This window comes from Salvelinus fontinalis, chromosome 4 (genome assembly GCF_029448725.1).
Source record: "Salvelinus fontinalis isolate EN_2023a chromosome 4, ASM2944872v1, whole genome shotgun sequence".
Classification (NCBI taxonomy): Eukaryota; Metazoa; Chordata; class Actinopteri; order Salmoniformes; family Salmonidae; genus Salvelinus; species Salvelinus fontinalis.
The window spans coordinates 27,085,878-27,108,370 of NC_074668.1; the positions used below are offsets into that span (position 1 = coordinate 27,085,878).

The 22,493-nt window shown below is 41.5% G+C and overlaps 1 protein-coding gene across 1 annotated transcript in view; it reads left to right on the forward strand.

Moving 5' to 3' along the window:
* LOC129853452 (5-hydroxytryptamine receptor 7-like) overlaps positions 1-21,363 on the forward strand; it is a 38,343-nt gene extending 16,980 nt beyond the window's left edge. Inside the window, exon 2 of the mRNA XM_055919503.1 lies at positions 18,672-21,363. Within this exon, the coding sequence (XP_055775478.1) occupies positions 18,672-19,410 (739 nt within the window). The 3' untranslated portion in view covers positions 19,411-21,363. The remainder of the gene's footprint in view (positions 1-18,671) is intronic.
* Positions 21,364-22,493: the final 1,130 nt, after the last annotated feature.

A 22,493-nucleotide genomic window follows, 5' to 3' on the forward strand; every position in this document is an offset into this window, starting at 1 on the left:
AAAGTACATTTATTTGGGATACAAGGTGGGGATTTGTAGATCAGTGATTCTTCACAGTTCGACTGCATGAATCACAATGTAGTGATTAGTGAATCTCAAACACGTATACAAGCACAGTGGTTTTTGGTCTCTGTTGGAACTGAGGCTGCATCCCAAATAATATATGTCCCCTGGTCAAAAGTGCACTATAAATGGAATATGATGCTATTTGGAACGCAGCCTTAGAGGTCCTTTGGATTAGCATGATCCTGTCAGCAGCTCAGACAGGGATAAAGGATGCATAGAAAAACATGGACCACTCTGCTGGAACTAATCTCTGCGCTTCTCTGACATTTCCCCAGCCATCATGTTGGTTGGTCCCTAGCTTCACACACACGCACACTGCACACTGGAGAGGCAGGCCCCAATTCACAATGAAGATTGCTTTTATTGGTATAGATTTTCTATATGGGTGGTTTATGCATAATTTTTTGCCACTCTTATCCAGGAGAAATTAGGGCTAAGTGCATTGCTCATGGGCACATCAGCAGATTTTTCAATTAGTCAGCTGGGGGAATTGAACCAGCAACCTTTAATGTGCTTAACCGCTAGGCTACCTGCCGCAGTCATACAGGTGAATTAGTTGTAGCTCAACTATCATTCCTGGATGAGGATCTTCTCAATTGGCTTCTACTGGGCTGAGCCAAACTATATTGCTGCCACGTTCTTACCACGTACTTTAAGTGGCCACTGCACAAATCTTACTCTGAAAGGTGTGAATAGTAAAAAATAAATACAAATAAATCTCCAACCTTAGCATTGTTATTGCATATTACAAACTCATGATTCATCATCATAGATGGAAATAGTCTTACCTTCTCCAGTTTGAAAGCACTAGACCTGCCCTTGTCCAGTCCCTAAAAAGGTGCTTTCTCTTGTGGCCAGTTCTAGTTCTCCCTCTAAGAGTAATATATATATTCTTTATTTTTAAAGCCAGATATGAATAATTCATTGGCAACAGAGGGGAGAGGGAGGATATTCCCTGTCTAGAGTCACCCAGCCGTTGACAATATCTAGATAGTGCTTGGGGAATGGAAGAGTTTGTTATTGCAAAGAGACAGATCCTCATTAAAAATGCAAATAAGAAATAACACTGTCTTGCACTCAGTACATTTTTATGTACTGAGTGCATCAGCATTTGTGGGTTCGCAGAACACCAGTCTCAACGTTAACAGTGAAGAGGCACCTCCAGGATGCTGGCCTTCTAGGCAGAGTTCCTCTGTCCAGTGTCTGTGTTCTTTTGCCCATCTTAATCTTTTCTTTTTATTGGCCAGTCTGTGAGATATGGCTTTTTCTTTGCAACTCTGCCTAGAAGGCCAGCATCCCGGAGTCGCCTCTTCACTGTTGATGTTGAGACTGGTGTTTTGAGCGTACTATTTAATGAAGCTGCCAGTTGAGGACTTGTGAGGCGTCTGTTTCTCAAACTAGACACTCTAATGTACTTGTCCTCTTGCTCAGTTGTGCACCGGGGCCTCCCACTCCTCTTTCTATTCTGGTTAGAGCCAGATTGCGCTGGTCTGTGAAGTGAGTAGTACACAGTGTTGTATGATGAGATCTTCAGTTTCTTGGCAATTTCTCGCATGGAATAGCCTTCATTTCTCAGAACAAGTATAGACTGACGAGTTTCAGAAGAAAGCTCTTTGTTTCTGGACATTTTGAGCCTGTATTCAAACCCACAAATGCTGATGCTCCAGATACTCAACTAGTCTAAGGAAGGCCAGTTTTATTGCTTCTTTAATCAGAACAACAGTTTTCAGCTGTGCTAACATAATTGTAAAAGGGTTTTCTTTCTAAGACATGAACATTATTGACACAAATCACTTGTTGGCTAAATAGCCTACAGGAAGAAATAACAATGCATTTTGTAATAATGCAATTATGTAGTCTATATAATTGATTAAAAACAGATTAATTCCCGAAGTTGTCAATGAACTAGGTTGTTTATTTATCAGCTGAATTTCAACTGTTGGGTGGCAAGCGCGAGCAACTCCTCACAAAGCTGATTGTTGTGCAGAATGAAATGTGTTCTAATGTTCTATGTAAGCATTTCACGGTATGGTCTACCACACCTGTTGTATTCGGCACATGTGACAAATACAATTTGATTTGATAATAAGCCCAGTCCCTGCACACATTTTTTAAATGCAATGTATGGAAAAGACAAGTGTTTTGAGGGTGAATATTGAAAAGAGCGGCATCGCAATTTTCCAGTGCTGTATGATTTATTTCTCAGACACTCTTTAGTGTCTGGCATGACAATAAAAAAATGAACCACCAGGCACGTTGGCCATTCCAAATGCATAAATTGAAGGCATATATGCCAATGCTATTTTTTATAGGACATTAAACAAGCAACAAGATCATATTTAGAAACTGTGATCTATGTAATGGTTAGCCCATTGGGGTAAACAATGCAGAGGAGCAACCCCATGCTTCAACCATGTAGTCACGATGCTGCATCAGGCTACAGGTGATAATGCTTATTGCTTAACTAGCTCACCTGCCTGTTAATATGGATCATGTATAGACATGACAGCAGGAAGATGTTTTGGGTCCTGTCAGGGGTGCTGAGGAGTATTTTTCTCTGCTAATAGAGGAGTAATACATAAAAAAAATAGATGAGTTCACCAATTAAAAATGATGTTTTTATATATTACGATTTATCAGGGGTTGCTGCAGCACCCTCTGCACCCTTACTTCCCGTGTCTATGTGTATAGGCCCTAAAGATATTGCTTTTCGTCAATATGTTATTGGGCTCATTTATGGAGGGGAATGTTACATTTGAAACTGTTTCATATGTGAAGGCTATATGCCCTCATTGAGTTGGGGATGGTTTAATTTTAGTTTTCCAAACAATCAGTGTAAATATCAGATTTTATGGTTGGCCATAATATAAAGGTACTTGCCCAGACGGAAAAGGAAACATGAAATCACCCACGAATGAAATTCTGGGTGCATAACTTGCTTTCCTGTGATCTTGGCCCAGGCCAGTAGTTTTCACTTGGTACTGGCCCGGTGTGACAAATGTATATGAATGTCAAGTCCTAATGTGATTCCCCTCCATTGTGACAGATTGTTTTGGCCCTTACATTCTGCCCAATTTACCCAGAACCAGATGGGTGCTTTGACAGAGTTCATACCGGGGGCAGTAAGCACCTGTGTAAGCCCATAGCCTGACATGACAATCCTGCGTGGAATGTACTGTATATAGTCCCCCTTTTGCTACCTTTAATTATTGCATGTGAGCCAGTGCCAATTCTGTAGAACTGTTGAACATACCAGTACAGTATACAGTATAGTCCCCCCTCTACCGTTGATTGTTGTTTTGTTGCCAGTGAATACGTTCAACCCATGGGAGGTCTGGGTGTATGGGTGTCTGTGTAGTTATTTGGTGCAGAATGAATATCTACCCACCACAGCACAGTAGCACCCGGCCACCACCACAGATGAGTTGACCTGGATGACGGTTGCACAAGTAATACAGAGTGACACCAAGGAGGATACACACTCAGTGGCATCCTCCCTCCCTCCTTCCTCCACCTCTCCACAGACGCAGTGCCCTGCCTGCTCTGAAATATGTAGGAGAGGAGAAACATGGCTGAGGAGAGAGGATCTTCTCTAAAGCTATAGTAGTACGGTCAGATCTAAGTTAATGTGTACTTGGAGAGGCATGCTACTTCTCATGTAATCCTTTAATATGTTTTTTTCATCAGTGCCTTTTCATCAAGTCCATCGGTGTATAGCAGTGATGTATTCAGTCCTCTATACACCTTTCCCATTGGGAAGTTATGCCTAGCAGGCTGCAAACAGTGTTTTCCAAACAATGGGAAGTTGGAGTTCGTCCGACGTACTGGAATTTGTCAAAACGTGAATTAATAATTCAGTTTGCTCGGTGCTTTATTCATGGAAACATTCATGCACAATAATAGCCGTGCCTCAGAACTGCCCTCCCCCTTGTTGGGCATTTGACAAAAATAGAAAAGACGAAAAATCGGTCAATGGTGTCTATTCAATGTGACAGTCCTATAATGTCATCATTGGGAATAAAGTACTGTCTGTTTAAATCCCATAGCCATGAATTACCAAAACACATTGTTATAGAGCTACAGTACCAATCCATCATAACGATCTGTGAGAGAGAAGAGTTCCCTTGGGACTTGGTCGATACGATAGCAGAAAGGAGAATAACACTGCCCAGGTGCCTAGACTACATCGTTTGTCCTCCTACTTAATACATCTTCCTACTTAATACATTCCCTCTTCTACAATATTGACTCTGTGAGGTCAGAAGTTGCCTCGGTCGTTTACTTGGGTCTCAGTTATCATAGAACTCCAATAAGCTGCCTGGCCAGCTGACTCATAGGGAATTGAAGACATTTGCCTCACGTCATCTCCCTTACAGTTAATATCACCTCTGCTCACTGGCCTCAATATAAGACAGTCTTTGTTTTGTTTTTAAAAACTTTGATGGTTTCGACCTTTAGCTCCAGTCTAAACACTCTTTGTTGCAGTGGGATGAATGCATTGGAATAAGTGTACTAGATATTTTTCCAAACATACAGAGTATATACTGTATACCTTATATTGATTTTAGTACAGGCACAGACTGGTTCATTGGACCGATATGGATTTTCACCAGACCCACCTCTTGGTCCTATTTCGTCTTGTTTTTCTTTGCTACAGTAGCTACTCTGTCAGACAAAAACTAATCAGAGAGAACTTGAAACCTTTCCAGGTAAGCTTCATACGTAGAGAGAGTAGGCACAGTGATGGAACAGGGACATGGAAATCTTCCCAGAAGAAACTTCCTCAGGCAAGGTGTTAATGTAACGATTACAGTGAGGGATCATTGGGCTGATAGTGTGAATAATGTGTACATTTTGCACGGTGGGAATAGACAGGATGGATATGCTATAAACCTCCAGGAGATCGAGACCTGCTTCTTTGCTGTGCATATAACCTGGCAGTGACATCCACATATAATCTGAGTGAGCGGGCAGGGGGGAAAGATCAACTGGGTCTTAATGGCGAAGGGAGTTTGGCATAAATCATGTTGCGTGTTTGTCTGTGGTGCATTATTCATCTGGGATGAACAAAAGCAAAACATTTTACACAGAGCAGGATCATGGGTATCCCATTGATGGAACAGATTATATAAAGTAGATAGTGTTCTGGGTATTTGTATATACAATCGAGTCTGAAATTATTGACACCCTTAATAAAGATGAGCAAAAATTACTATATAAAACAAATAATTCAAATACTGAGCAATATTCTATGCAATGTGGGGGTATGGGGCTAATTCTATTATTTTATTCGAATACAATTGCTCAAAGAAAGTGATTTTGTAGAAGAAAAAAATTCTCAAAAGGAATGGGTCAAAATGATTGACACCCCTTTTTTCAATACCTTTCAATACCTCATCTTGCGAGGATAACGGTACTGACGCTTTTTCTAAAATGTTTTATGAGTTGGGGAACACATTGGGAGGGATCTTAGACCATAAGACACAGTAAATAATTAAAATACTGAGCTATGTTGTATGCAATTTTTTGGGGGGGAATTCTATTATTTTATTCTAATACAATTGCTCAAAGAAAGTGATATAAAAAAGAATCATACGTATTTTTCTCAAAAGGTAGGGGTCAAAATGATTGACACCCCTTTTTTCAATACCTTTCAATATCTCATCTTGCGAGGATAACGGCACTGAGCCTTTTTCTAAAACGTTTTATGAGTTGGGGAACATATTGGGAGGAATCTTAGACCACTCCTCCATACAGAATCCCCCTCCATACAGGGGGGTTCTACTAAACTATATGGAATTGTTTTAAGAAGGTCATACCATGGATCATTTAGCTATTTGATTTGAACTCCTGGAACTAGTATTTTTTTTTTTTAAATATATATATATGTTTTTGCCCTACGCTACAGACGATTTTGTGAGAAGATACATTTTCGGGATGCCTCATGTGCAGTTAACCCACTGCTTCCCGGGTGCCGAAGACGTGGATGTCAATTAAGGCAGCCCCCCGCACCTCTCTGATTCAGAGGGTTTGGGTTAAATGCGGAAGACACATTTCAGTTGAATGCATTCAGTTGTACAACTGACTAGGTATCCCCCTTTCCCCTTTCTCAAGCTCTGTCAGGTTGGAGGGGAGCGTTGCTGTACAGCTATTTTCAGGTCTCTCCAGAGATGTTATATCGGGTTCAAGTCCGGGCTCTTGCTGGGCCACTCAAGGACATTCAGAGACTTGTCCCGAAGCCACTCCTGCGTTGTCTGGCTTTGTGCTTAAGGTCATTGTCCTGTTGGAAGGTGAAACTTCACCCCCAGTCTGAAGTCCCGAGCGCTCTGGAGCAGGTTTTCATTAAGGATCTATCTGTACTTTGCTCCGTTCATCTTTCCCTTGATCCTGACTAGTCTCACAGGCCCTGCTGCTAAAAAACATCCCCACAGGATGATGCTGCCACCACCATGCTTCACCGTAGGGATGGTGCCAGGTTCCCTCCAGACGTGACGCTTGGCATTCAGAGTTCAATCTTGGTATCATCAGATCAGAGAATCTTGTTTTTCATGGTCTGAGGTTTAGGTGCCTTTTGGCAAACTCCAAGCGGGCTGTCATGTGCCTTTTACTGAAGAGTGGCTTCTGTCTGGCCACTCTACCATAAAGGCCTGATTGGTGGTGTGCTGCAGAGATTGTTGTCCTTCTGGAAGGTTCTCCCATCTCCACAGAGGAACTCTAGAGCTCTGTCAGATTGACCATCGGGTTCTTGGTCACCTCCCTGACCAAGGCCCTTCTCCCCCCGATTGCTCAGTTTGGCCAGATTCCAAACTTCTTCCATTTAAGAATGATGGAGGCCACTGTGTTCTTGAGGACCTTCAATGCTGGCGAAATGTTTTGGTGCCCTTCCCCAGATCTGTGCCTCGACACAATCCTGTCTCTGAGCTCTACGGACAATTGCTTCGACCTCATGGCTTGGTTTTTGCTCTGGCATGCACTGTCAACTGTGGGACCTTATATAAACAGGTGTGTGCCTTTCCAAATTATGTCCAATCAATTGAATTTACCACAGGTGGACTCCATGAAGTTGTAGAAACATCTCAATGATGATCAATGGAAACAGCATGCACCTGAGCTCAATTTCAAGTCTCATAGCAATGGGTCTGAATACTTATGGAAATAAGGTATTTCTGTTTTTAAAATTTGCAAAAATGTCTAAAAATCTGTTTTTGCTTTGTCATTATGGGGTATTGTGTGTAGATTGCTTAGGATTTTTTTATTCATTTAATCAATTTTAGAATATGGCTGTAATGTGACAAAATGTGGAAAAAGTCAAGGGGTCTGAATACTGTCCGCGTGCACTGTTTCAGTACATCCCTGTGGACATGTAGATTTGTCATGTTGGTTAACAGTCTTCCACACAAAGTTTGATTGGCAGTGAATATTCGGTGTGTGTGTGTGCAGACATGTATCTACCTTACACATTACACTTCCACATATTCGGTGAGAGTATTCACTCTCAATTCCAAAACTCATCATTTAGAATTATGATGTTGCTGCAATATGACCACGTTTTCCTGCTTCCCTCATCACGGACACAGGGAGAGAACATAAAGTACCATTATGATGTTGTAAATTTCCTGTGAATCACAGATGCAACCAGTTTTTCTTTTAGCTTTTAAAATGAGTAAAGGCAAGGGCAGCAAAGGTCATCTTCTCTCAATTAACAAATAGGCTACTTATTTCATGCTGGAATAGACTGTCAGTACTTTGACACCCACTTAGTAGTTTACATTAAGCCATAGCAGAGTGGAAACATTTCTAGAAATAAAAACCCTTTCACTTAACGTAGAATAACCTAGCTACGTTTTTTAGGAATCCTCAAACAATCCATCAATGCTACTTTATATTTACATATGTTGTATGAAAGCAGATCTATTATATGTTATCCATAGATGCCTGCCACAATCTATGTTTACTGTGTGAGAGTACACTTTGTGTTTGCTCACCTGAAAAGGTACACTTCAGGAGTTTATCTACGAGGATAATATAAAGCATAGAGATAACAATTCCTGGCAATATTAAAACTTGTCCCAACTTGTAAAGATAATGAAAAAGTTATGAGCATAAGCTACACCAAATGTGTTTGAAAAGATAAATAATATTGTTTTTCACTGTAAAATGTCCCTGGTTGTCACGCCCTGACCGTAGAGAGCTTTTTACGTCTCTATTTTTTGGGTGATTTGGGTGGGCATTCTATGTTCCTTTTTCTATGATTTGAATTTCTGTGCGTTTGGCCGGGTGTGGTTCTCTATCGTTGTCTCTGATTGAGAACCATACTTAGGTTGCCTTTTCCCACCTGTATTTGTGTAACGTCCTGACCAGAGTTCTTATGTGTTTTGCTTGTTTAGTGTTGGTCAGGACGTGAGCTGGGTGGGAATTCTATGTTGTGTGTCTAGTTTGTCTGTTTCTGTGTCCAGCCTAATATGGTTCTCAATCAGAGGCACCTGTCAATCGTTGTCCCTGATTGAGAATCATATATAGGAGGCTTGTTTTGTGTTGGGATTTTGTGGGTGATTGTTTCCTGTCTCTGTGTTTTGTCTGCACCAGATAGGGCTGTCTCGGTTTTCACATTTGTTATTTTGTTATTTGTATTAGTGTTACCGTTTATTCGTCTAAATAAACATGTTGAACACTAGCCGCGCTGCATTTTGGTCCTCTCGTTCATCCCAGGAAGAAAACCGTGACAATTTGTGGGTAGTTGTCTATGTGTTGTTGCCTGTCAGCACTCATTTTTGTATAGCGTCACGGTTCGTTTGTTATTTTGTTAGTTTGTTTAGTGTTCGTTCTTTAAATGAAGAAGTATGTACGCATCCCTTGCTGCGCCTTGGTCTCCTCTCTTTGACGGCCGTGACACCGGTAATGGGTAATATTGAGATATAGTTGAGAGTTCTGTTGTAGTTTCCTACTATATTATTCTGTATAGAACAGTGGACACACAAACAAAACAGGAACATAGATTATCCCCCGAATCTGTCATTTCTGATGCATGTCAGTATCTGGTTTCAAGTTAGATTACATTACATTTAGCTTCCTTCTCTCTATTGGGGAGATGTATTCATTGCTAATGTAGGAAATATGGTAAGACAGTTGCCTTTACTTCTTGATAAAATGAATGAAATGAATATCCATGTTAAGATGTGTGTATATATATATATATTTAATCTTTATTTTTTGCACTAATCGTTCAGTAATATTTGGGGTTTGCATCAACAAAGGTAAAACTACACACAGTAGACGCAAGCGGATTATTCTGAGTAAAACAAAGACTTAACAATGTCTACCTCTGCCAGTAAAAGTTTGTTTCCTTGTAGGAACATGAATGTCACCACGAAAAACACTGAAACATTGTTGGTCTACATTGATAAAACCTTATGTCTTAGTCACTTATCACTTTGTTTGCTGAATTTAGGGCAGTAGATATATTGATATATATACTCCAGGGAAGGCTTTCACATACTGAAATATAACCAAAGTATCTTATCTTTCCAACTATAGCCTAGCTATCTAACTCGAGACGTTTCCCATAAATGTCAAAAGTACAGAGAGAGAGACATGTACAGAGTCTGAGAAGATATTTAGAATGCTGTGTGAAGGACACAGGGGGAAGAGCATAACTTTACACTGTAAGATGACTTTTCTGCTGTTCTATAAAACATGTTATCACATGTGCTGTTGGCACGATCAGGCTGTTTTGAAACACTGATGCCTCCGTCTTACAGTTCTTTGAAGGAAATCTTAATTCTCCCTCTCTTTCTCTCTGTGTCTCTCACCCTCTGTCTCTCTGTCTCTCTCTCTCTCTCTTTCTCTCTCTGTCTCTCTCTCTCTCTCTCACTGTATTTTTATGATGTTGTACCTGCAAAGTGCTGTCAGGGTTTTAGTAAAAGTGTTTATGGTCCCCCTTAGAGGTTGCAATGCAGATCCCATTCCATTAAGAGGTTCCATTTGACACAGCTACTTTTGAATTCGGAATTTTACATACACCTTAGCCAAATACATTTAAACCAAGTTTTTCACAATTCCTGACATTTAATCCTAGTAAAAATTCCCTATTTTAGGTCAGTTAGGCTCACCACTTTATTTTAAGAATGTGAAATGTCAGAATAATAGTAGAGAATGATTTATTTCAGCTTTTATTTCTTTCATCACATTTGCCAGTGGGTCAGAAGTTTACATACACTCAAATAGTATTTGGTAGCATTGCATTTAAATTGTTAACTTGGGTCAAAAGTTTTGAGTAGCCTTCCACAAGCTTCCCACAATAAGTTGGGTGAATTTTGGACCATTCCTCCTGACAGAGCTGGTGTAAATGAGTCAGGTTTTTAGGCCTCCTTGCTCGCACAAGCTTTTTCAGTTCTGCCCACACATTTTCTATAGGATTGAGGTCAGGGCTTTGTGATGGCCACTCCAATACCTTGACTTTGTTGTCCTTAAGTCATTTTGCCACAACTTTGGAAGTGTGCTTGGGGTCATTGTCCATTTGGAAGACCCATTTGCGACCAAGCTTTAACTTCCTGACTGATGTCTTGAGATGTTGCTTCAATATATCCAAGTTATTTTCCTAGCTCATGATGCCATCTATTTTGTGAAGTGCACCAGTCCCTCCTGCAGCAAAGCACCCACACACCATGATGCTGCCACCCCCATGCTTCACGTTTGGGATGGTGTTCTTCAGCTTGCAAGCCTCCCCCTTTTTCCCCCAAACATTACAATGGTCACTATGGCCAAACTGTTCTATTTTTGTTTCATCAGACCAGAGGACATTTCTCCAAAAACTATGATCTTTGTCCCCATGTGCAGTTGCAAACCGTAGTCTGGCTTTTTTATGGCAGTTTTGGAGCAGTGGCTTCTTCCTTGCTGAGCAGGCTTTCAGGTTATGTTGATATAGGACTTGTTTTACTGTGGATATAGATACTTTTGTGCCTGTTTCCTCCAGCATCTTCACAAGGTCCTTTGCTGTTGTTCTGGGATTGATTTGCACTTTTCGCACCAAAGTACTTTCATCTCTAGGAGACAGAACGCGTCTCCTTCCTACGACGGCTGCGTGGTCCCATGGTGTTTATACTAGTGTACTATTGTTTGTACAGATGAACGTGGTACCTTCAGGCGTTTGGAAACTGCTCCCAAGGATGAACCAGATTTGTGGAGGTCTACAATTTTTGGCTGATTTCTTTTGATTTTCCCATGATGTCAAGCAAAGAGGCACTGAGTTTGAAGGTAGGCCTTGAAATACATCCACAGGTACACCTCCAATGGACTCACATGATGCCAATTCGCCTATCAGAAGCTTCTAAAGCCATGACATAATTTTCTGGAATTTTCCGAGCTGTTTAAAGGCACAGTCAACTTAGTGTATGTAAACTTCTGACCCACTGGAATTGTGATACAGTGAATTATAAGTGAAATAATCTGTCTGTAAACAATTGTTGGAAAAATTACTTGTGTCATGCACAAAGTAGATGTCCTAACCGACTTGCCAAAACTATAGTTTGTTAACAAGAAGTTTGTAGAGTGGTTGAAAAACGAGTTTTAATGATTCCAACCTAAGAGTATGTAAACTTCCGACTTCAACTGTATATACAGTATATACACATTCTTAAAATAACGTGGTGATCCTAACTGCCCTAAAACAGGGAATTTTTACTAGGATTAAATGCCAGGAATTGTGAAACTGAGTTTAAATGTATTTGGCTAAGGTGCATGTAAACTTCCGACTTCAACTGTAGCGCATTGCGTAATTAACAGTACGATGTAGATTACACAGAATAAAGGGTAAAGCAAGCATGGACCACCATGATTGGATTGAAGCGATGGACTAGTTAAAGCATACATATTCAGCTTCCATCGATAGATGTGTCGTTGTATGATACTGAGAAAAGAGTTGACACATTCATGAATATTTGAGTAACCGTTTTAGGACCCTCACTAAAGGAGTTCGGTTCTATAATTGTTTTTTAGGTATAATTACCCGCAATATCCAGAGGAAACGATAGAGCTTATTATCTAATCACAAACTCATACACACACACTATCATTAAAGTTGACATACACACCTGCTCTCATATGTAAAGTGACAGACCAGCTGTGCACTGTATTAGTGTGCCCATTAGCCATTTATCGTTTTGACAGTAATAGCCGGCTATTAATTTTATCTGTGGGAAACTCTATAAACTCCAGTGGTGCAGGTGGTTTCTGAGGCCTGTAATGATCCACTGGGCCATAAAACATCAACGTTTTATTGACCAATACACAGTACCAGCCACTGAACAGGCTGGTTGGTGTGACGAAGGAAGCAAGAGAGACATAGCAGAAGAGAGAAAATCTAACATTTCAGAATATTATGTGCTCAAGAGGTTTCAGGGGCAAGGGTTACTGCTCAAAGATCCTCCACTTGTAAAGTAAAAAGAGTCGAGGAGGCACAGGTCAGACAAATATTAGGTCTACAGATGATATTATCCTTAAGGCGGGATTCTCCCATGTTTCAGCACCTGCAAGGTAAAAGTAAAAAAATGTCAACACACATGGTCATAAAACAAGTTAAGAGTGAGTTGCGCCACAGCTCTTCACTGGTTACCATTATGAGCTCCAATGTTAAACAGGCTGTCATCAATGCAGTGCTCTCCCTAGAATAAATGTGGACCTGGTCACTGGTTAGAAATCAGGGTTGTCAAGGGTGGGGCTAGACAGAGCACAGTACAGATGTTCATATACATTTTCTATTCCGGCGTTTTTCAAGGAATCCAATAGTGTCACAGGGTAGGGAACAATGGTATGGAAGCCGAAGCACATATGTAGTATTTATTTATTTAAAAATACTTCATCTGTGCTTGATTGAACATTGCCTATTGGAACCAATGGAATCGTCACAGAAGGGTCCCAACACCACCCATCTGGCTCTTGATCATCCTCTCAATCTGCAGTCTCAATCAAATTCTCAAAGTATTTGAAAGAATAAATAGATAAAACCATCCAGGGGTGACTCAGCCAGTGTGTAAGAGACGAGGCCAGTTTATATGGCCACTTACTGCTCCTAACTGACCTCTCCGCTTACTAATTTGAACCTTGACCTGGCCAGCGATGGGCTAGACAGCCAGGGTCAGTCAAGTGTCCATACACATACTAAGAGGGGCAGGCGTTAATGGGAGAAAGCCCAATTAAAAAGGCCTTTCTCTTTTTTGCTAACCTAAGATAGGAGTTATTACGTCCCTGATGTCAATATACAGGCACAATTGTGAGAGACGTTAGAAGTCAACCTCTTTCTCTTGAGATCTGCAACAAGGTAGTGTTGTCAATGAAATGTAGGAGGACTTGTAAAGCAATGGCAGCATACTTTAATACAGAGCTATTCAGTATGAAGATGTGCTGAAGTTGCTGTTTTTCTGTGCATTCAAGTTTGTCCATGGCACTGACATTTTCTTTATATTTAGCAAACGAACCATGAAGCAAGCAGCAAATGTACTGAACGTTGAAGGAAAAACAGCAACATGACAGTTACCGCGTTCTGAGAAAAATGGACTTCTTTTCAGATTAGCATCAGCCCTGGCTGCACATGTGCGTTTCGTTCAAATCCACTGCTCTCTCATCTGTACAAATATAGGACGCGGTTGTTGCAGATGCACATGACATCTGATAGTTTTACTAAAGCAGAACGCCATTTGAAAAACTCAATCCAATTATTTTGTTGACACTGAAATCTTCCCTTTAAGATAAACCCAATTTATTAGAAAGTTACAGAATTCTACTCTTATTCTTAGAAAGACACTTTCCAGCCGACTATATTCCTTTTTTAGTGCGCTGCTTTTTAAAGAGGGAAGCCATTCCAAATGAGCCACTCCAGCCCAGTTAAATATTTCACCATGTTTCCTATCTCAGACATAAAAGGCTTGAGTGGTGCTCCTGGCTCCTGGAGGTGAGTGACAGCCACTACAACCATGATGTGCATCCAGGCCCTTCCATTCTGCATGTGTGTAGAAAATAGTTCCACTTTACTGTCCTTCACTAGCCTAGCAGAAGTAATGGAACTCTCCATTAGCTCAGCCACTCTGTTTGTCTAGGGCATTGTAATCCCCTAGGGCTCAGGAACACAACAACTGGATAGGCCCTAATCCATCTGCAACAAAAAAGCAACAAAAAAAGAAGAGCTCAACTTCATTTGATAAGAGCTGTCCCTCTTCTGTCTCTATCTTCCTCAGTGATAAGTGGTGACATTCTATCAGGGGGTGCATCCCGAATCGCACCCTATTACCTATAAAGTGCACTATTTTTAATCAGGGCCCATAGGGCTATGTTCAAAAGTAGTGCACTGTGAAGGGAATAGGTTGCAACCAGTATGATTCACCTGTTTCCACTTTGTGTATTCTGGGGAGGTGATAATAACTAATAGACATCTGTGTTGACACATTCATGATCACCTTGATGTTGGACTGGACCCTCTTGCTTTTTTTGTGGTGACGCTGGAAATGCATGTTGGGATAGCAAATCTCGATTTACAAAAAACATTCAGGTCATGTAAAAGCAGGTAGCCAAGGTTGCTGGATTGAGTGGGTTAGGCAGTTAACCCACTGTTCCCCGGGTGCCGAAGACATGGATGTCAATTATGGCAGACCCTCGCACCTCTCTGATGCAGAGGGGTTGGGTTAAATGTGGAAGAAACATTTCAGTTGAAGGCATTCAGTTGTACAACTGACTAGGTATCTTTCCTTTCCCTAAAACAGAAAGCTTGAGATTGTGTTACACGTGGGATATGAACCCGGATCACCCACGGGAACAACCAACATCTTAGACTGTTAGATCGAGAGGATATTGCCTCTTGGGCTGAAGGCAGACACAGGTGTTGAAGTTCACAGGCGGGGCTACCTCGTCATGTGACCATGACTGACTCATGTCTGCTACATATGTTTCATGAGTCACTATATCAAGGAGTTTGACTGACAAAAGTATAAAATACTTGCATTCCAGCATATGTAAATCAGTCTAATTCTATAGTGGCAAAGATGGCGATATTAGTGTCCAAATTATGAGTGGTTCCTAAAACGTCCATTATCATGGAAATGCCAAGCAGTATGAGGTACTGATACAGAATCACTCATGTGTTCTACTTTTCCCACAGATTTTCGTCTTGTTTAATAAAACATTTATGGCGCAGAGAGAGGCATTACCGTGGCAGCCATCATGTTTTTTTTGTGAATTTCCTCAGAGGATAACGTAGTACAGTTTAAGTCGGAGGTTTACATACACCTTAGCCAAATAAATTTAAACTCAGTTTTTCACAATTCCTGACATTTAATCCTAGTAACAATTCCCTCACTTAGGTCAGTTAGGATCACCACTTTATTTTAAGAATGTGAAATGTCAGAATTATAGTACAGAGAATGATTTATTTCAGCTTTTATTTCTTTCATCACAGTCCCAGTAGGTCAGAAGTTTAAATACACTCAATTAGTATTTGGCAGCATTGCCTTTAAATTGTTTAACTTGGGTCAAACGTTTTGGGTAGCCTCCCACAAGCTTCCCACAATAAGTTGGGGGAATTTTGGCCCATTCCTCCTGACAGAGCTGGTGTAACTGAGTCAGGTTTGTAGGCCTCCTTGCTCGCACACACTTTTTCAGTTCTGCCAACACATTTTCAATGGGATTGAGGTCTGGGCTTTGTGATGGCCACTCCAATACCTTGACTTTGTTGTCCTTTAGCCATTTTGCCACAACTTTGGAAGTATGCTTGGGATCATTGTCCATTTGGAAGACCCATTTGCGACCAAGCTTTAACTTCCTGACTGATGTCTTGAGATGTTGCTTCAATATATTCACAGACTTTTCCCTTCCTCATGAAGCCATCTATTTTGTGAAGTGCACTAGTCCCTCCTGCAGCAAAGCACCCTCACAAAATTATGCTGCCACCCCCGTGCTTCACGATTGGGAGGGTGTTCTTCGGCTTGCAAGGCTCCCCCTTTTTCCTCCAAACATAACGATGGTCATTATGGCCAAACTGTTCTATTTTTGTTTGAGAGGACATTTCTCCAAAAAGTACGATCTTTGTCTCCATGTGCAGTTGCAAACTATAGTCTGGCTTTTTTATGGCAGTTTTGAAGCAGTGGCTTCTTCCTTCCTGAGCGGGCTTTCAGGTTATGTCGATATAGAACTAATTTTACTGTGTATATAGATACTTTTGTGCCTGTTTCCTCCAGCATCTTCACAAGGTCCTTTGCTGTTGTTCTGGGATTGATTTGCACTTTTCACACCGAAGTACATTCATCTCTAGGTAACAGAATGCGCCTCCTTCCTGAGCGGTATGAAAGCTGCATGGTCCCATGGTGTTTATACTTGCGTACTATTGTTTGTACAGATGAACGTGGTACCTTCAAGTGTTTGGAAATTGCTCCCAAGGATGAACCAGACCTGTGGAGGTCTACAACTTTTTTTTCTGAGTTCTTGGCTGATTTCTTTTGATTTTCCCATGATGTCAAGCAAAGAGGCACTGCGTTTGAAGGTAGGCCTTGAAATACATCCACAGGTACACCTCCAATTGATTCAAATGATGTCAATTAGCCTATCAGACGCCTCTTAAGCTATAATTTTCTGGAATTTTCCAAGCTGTTTAAAGGCAGAGTCAACTTAGTGTATGTAAACTTCTGACCCACTGGAATTGTGATACAGTGAATTATAAGTGAATTCATCTGTCTGTAAACAATTGTTGGAAAAATTACTTGTGTCATGCACAAAGTAGATGTCCTAACCGACTTCCCAAAACTATAGTTTGTGAACAAGAAATGTGTGGAGTGGTTGAAAAACAAGTTTTAATGACTCCAACCTAAGAGTATGAAAACTTCCTACTTCAACTGTATATCTATCCTGTTATACTGTGGCCTACTTCATGTATCCATTTGACATGGCCTACCCCCGGATATATTAAAAACCCATTCAGTCTTCCCACAGCTGTGTACATGCACTGGGACTGACTGAGAGAGAGAGTTTAAGACCAATGTTTTTTTTTGCATTAGTCAGAATTGAGGTCGGGGAGTGAGTGGAGTGGTGGTGGCATGACTGTGGCGTTGTGTAACCAAGTTATGACACACACAACCATATTGGGTGTTGCTGTCTCTTTCCTTCTTTTTTGGAAGACTTCTAAGAAACATGGAGTCCATTCTCAGTCATTGTCAATCACTACTGTCTATTGAGAGTAGATAACCGGTCTGTAACCTAACGCTCAGATATAGCACCCCTCGGGTTTGTGCGAAGGATAATTGTTCACGAAACATCACATTTTAGAAGTTATGGTCACAAAAAAGGATTTTCCGAAGCCAGTGGTGGGAAAAGTACCCAATTGTCATACTTGAGTATAAGTAAAGATACCTTAATAGAAAAAGACTCAAGTAAAAGTGAAAGTCACCCAGTAAAATCCTACTTGAGTCAAAGAAAAAAAGTATTTGGTTTTAAATATACTTAAGTATCAAAAGTAAATGTAATTGCTCAAATATATCTAAGTATCAAAAGTGAAAGTATAAATCATTTCAAATTCCTTATATTAAGCAAACCAGACGGTGTGATCTTCTTGTTTTAAACACTTACAGATAGCCAGGGGCACACTCAAACACTCAGACATCATTTACAAACAAAGCATGTGTGTTCAATGAGTCTGCCAGATCAGATGCAGTAGGGATGACCAGGGATTGCATCTGTAAGTGCATGAATTAGACACTTTTCCTGTCCTGCTAAGCATTCAAAACGTAACAAGTACTTTTTGGTGTCAGGGAAAATGTATGGAGTAAAAAGTACATTATTTCTTCAGGAATGTAGTGAAGTAAAAGTAAAAGTCATCAAAGACATAAATAGGAAAGTAAAGTACAGATACCCTAAAGTACAGATACCCTAAAAGTACTACTTAAGCAGTACTTTAAAGTATTTTTTACTTAAGTACTTTACACCACTGGCCGAAGCCTTTTACAACCGTGATCCGATGGGATTTGTTTTAAGCCATTCCCCGATAATGCACAGCCTGTCGTGCGTTAACTTATTGCTGTCATATAGTACAGTACACTATACATTTGAATTCCCTAAAGTCAGTACAGTGTTGTCAGTACATTGTACCCTAGGAGCTGCTCTTATGACCGGAACAGTAGTTCTGTAGATTCCTTTAAGCCTCTTTACAGAGGGTAGGAGTCAATGGCTCTTAAAAATATGATGGGGCTTACACTTGACCATCACATTAAAGAGAGTGTTTTTTTCTTTGAAATTAATAATAAACTCTTTGATGTGCTGTACAAGGCTAAGACTACGAGCAGCCTTGATGCATTTAGGGCAGGAGGCTGCTCTTTTGTTACTCAAGGTAATGAGCAAGCAGTGCTGTAGTGTTTTCTCAGAGGGGACAAAACTATGTAAAACAAGCAGAGGATAGAGGAGACTCAAACAATTGCAAAAACAGGTAGGAGATTCATTGTACTAATTTCAGAGTATAGTACTCTTTATCCTGCTGCCCCAGTGTCTTTATGTTTTGCATTGTATGTAGCCTGCTTGCATTTCTAAATAGGATAATAAAGTTTATCTGGCTAAATTATTTGTTTCTTCTCTCTCAGGTATCTGGGGATCACCCGCCCCCTCACATACCCAGCCAGGCAGAACGGCCAGCTGATGGCCAAGATGATCCTGGGGGTGTGGCTGGTGTCCGCCTCCATCACCCTGCCACCCTTCTGCGGCTGGGCCAAGAACGTCCACGCGGGCGGCGTGTGCCTCATCAGCCAGGACTTTGGTTACACCATCTACTCCACGGCTGTGGCCTTCTACATCCCTATGCTCGTCATGCTCTTCATGTACTACAAGATTTTCAGGGCCGCCCGCAAGAGCGGCCTCAAGCACCGCTTCACCGACTTCACCCGGCGCGAGCGGCTGGAGACGGTGGCAAGCGAGGCACTGAGGATGCAGGGCCTGAAGCCGCAGGGCGTGGCCGAGGAGTGTGCGGTGCTGTCCCGTCTGCTGACCCGCGAGCGCCGCAACATCTCCATCTTCAAGAGGGAGCAGAAGGCTGCCACCACACTGGGGGTGATCGTGGGCGTGTTCTCTATCTGCTGGCTGCCCTTCTTCATCCTGTCCACGGCCAGGCCCTTCATCTGCGGAGTGGAGTGCAGCTGTGTGCCCATCTGGCTGGAGAGGTTCCTCCTCTGGCTGGGCTACGCCAACTCCCTCATGAACCCCTTCATCTACGCCTTCTTTAACCGGGACCTGCGCTCCACCTACAAGGATCTGCTGCGATGCCGCTACCGCAACATCAACCGACGCCTGTCCGCCGTAGGTGTGCACGAGGCCCTTAAGGTGTAGGAGGAAGAGGACAATGACAAGGAGGAGGGGAGTTTGGGGCCCCAGAAGTGTCCAAGGAATTTCTAATCCTGTCCTCATTGTAAAGACTACTGGCTGCTACTCTTTGTGATTGTATAATAGAGGCTCAGAGAGATGACCTGTGACCTGTAGCTGTAGATAAAGACACAGACAGACTGTTAATACCTCTCTAACCCGCTGTAGAGGCACAGAGACAAGGCCATCACTTAGGTCTGTGTCTGTCTGACTCACTCAGTCCTTCTATTTTGGGACACAAAACCATAGACCGTATTTGACGGCCTATTCAAGTTGACACTGGCTTTGTGCATATGCTACAATTCAGTCCTGACTTCATATTCATGTCAGGAAGATAATGCATTGACTTGGGAAATCACATGCGGACCCTGGCGATAATTCTAGGTCATTAAAAGCATGGGCTGCAAATGGATTTCTGCACAATGATATTTGCTAAATTAATGCTTGCGCAAGGGGTGCCATTGGCTATTGACTTAAACCAGTGAAGGTCGCTGAATCTGTATCTATGTAACTGTTTCCAGTTCAACTTGTCCGTGGTCTAGTAGGTGATGATGGTGAACAATTGAAAGTGGTCTGTATAGGTACATGTGAATCTTTTATTTTTTGGAGGCAGGCAAGTGTTTAATGTTCACCAACAAAAACACTGCAAAACAGAAAGCATCCATTGACAGTTTATTTTCAGACATGCCATTGAACACGTCTATCTCTGCAAAGTCAACCCAACGGACAGCCACACAGACCCAGGGGAAACACACACAGTACATGGCCAAGATGATATATTCCTTTGGAAAATAAATCGTAATGTGAATGAAGGCTAACAAACAAAAGTTAATCTTGTAATGTTACCACAAAGCACTTGAGGGTGGTAGGGATAACAAGCCTGTGATTGGACGTGATTTAATGGGGAAGATGTTAGAGAGGTGGTACAACAAGTAGACCTAATGGTTAGAGTTGGAGAATGTTCTGGAACTAGCTACATACATCTCTGAGAAATGCCCATTTACAAAATCCACAGGAACCCTCATCACTTCATTTGGCATTCATTGTTCAGTCTGCTTGAAGCTCACATCTGTCTAACATGCTATGCATTATCCATGGAAGAGCAGAATGTTGTGCAAAGTCAGTTTGACATAGCTCAGCAGCACAGTGGGTCATACTTAACTTCACCCTAGCACACTTAGGCACATACGTGTAAAACATGTAGAAGGTGCCCACTGGGCACACACTGGTTGAATCAACATTGTTTCCACGTCATTCTAATTAAGTGATGTTAAACCAACGTGGAGTAGACGTTGAATTGACGTCTGTGCCCAGCGGGTGATGACAGATCTTAAACATTTTCTCCAAGTTGAGTTTTCACAACATACACAAAGAGTTGGTTGGCTGCACGAAACAGACAGATTTTCCCTACTGATTTGTTATCAATTTGTTCAACTATGACCCATTAAGGAAAGGCACTCATTGTGCCGATGAGGTTCTCCCAACAAGGAATGAGTCCACCCTTCAAAGTCTTCATCGCTAATGCCTGGAGCAGCAGGTGTTGCTACTTCTGCTCTCCTTCATAGCAGGATATGGTCAAAACTTTTATGAACTCTGCGTCAACTTGTTTTATTCACAACAACTCTGTTCTGTTGTAATCTGTGTAAAAATGGTATAATTGAAGCAGTGTGTGCTTTTCTCTACCTCGATTTTTCGGAAAATACGTGTTAATTATTATTGCAAACAGATATATTCCTGGCTTGCACTATATTTTGTCATATGATTCCTTGTTATTTAAGTGTCTAGTGTCGACGACGTTCATTGACATACCCTTCTACAACTGCTTTGCCAACGTTATTCTCCAACATGTACCTGGAGAAATTAGAGTATATTTCTTTCATCACTTTGTAAATAAAGCAGCACTTGGTTTAAAATCAAAAACGGGTTTCTGCCAGAATGCTCATATATTCCCCAGTCACTCAGATATGTATGTGGCCGTAAACTATTTAATACCCATAGATTTAAAAGCTCTGCCAGCTGTTTCACACTAAAAACAAGCCTTATCTTACACTTTAAAACAAGAAGCCTTCACAAACCACGTTTCCATCCAGTTTTTATGCGAGTTGTATTAAAACAAGTCACAACAACTTTGATGGAAACAGGAAGTTTTGGTGTAATTAGCCTAATGGCCTAATTATTTTGTTTGACATGGTGGGGTCTTTTTGTGTCTGTAAAATAAATGATGCGTGAAACGCCTTTATGTGCAAATATATATATAATAACCATCATATCGAAGTCAATTTGGAGTCAGGCGATGAGATGGTATGTGGTCGTCCTACTACGACTGCAGTTTATTAGGCTACAGATTAAATAAGTTATGGTGAACTTCTCAGGGTGTTGAAAGTGCACGGTGATGAGCTTGTTGCTGCTTTCCAATAAATATAGAGGGTCTTATTCTGGTGACATGATGAGCGATGCTTAACTGCTATTTGTTAAGCAGAGCAGCACAGGGGAACCCAAGAGCAGACTCAGACGAGGAAACAGAGATGAATGAACCAAGGTATCTTTTGTAACACAGGGAGATATGGAGTGCCGATCCGGGGAAGCTTGGATGAGTTGTAGGAAACCAGATGTGGAGGCTGAGGTTGGAGTGTGCTGGGTTGGAACAGGGTAAACAGGTCCGGAGGGGAATCAAAGGGAGTGGTGGTGTGGTGAGTTCAGAATAGGGTAGCAGGGTGGTGAGATGTGGAACAGGAGACAGGAGACAGAATCAGGGCGGCAAAACTGCAGTGAGAGGATAAACAGCGTCAAGCAGGGAAACAGGTACAGCAGGGTAACAGGATCTTGAATAATAATAATGGCTAGAAGCATAAACTGACTGAGCAGAGATTACAATCTGGCAGAGTGGACGTGGCAGAACTGAGTATTTGTAGAGGTCTTGATAATGGAATGAGTTGCAGCTGGTAGGGATCTGCTCTGACTCCAGCACATCTGTCTCCAAACACACAATCACACACAAACATAAAGGGAGGGGGAAAGAGAGAGAGTGTACTGGGGGAATGGCTGCAGGT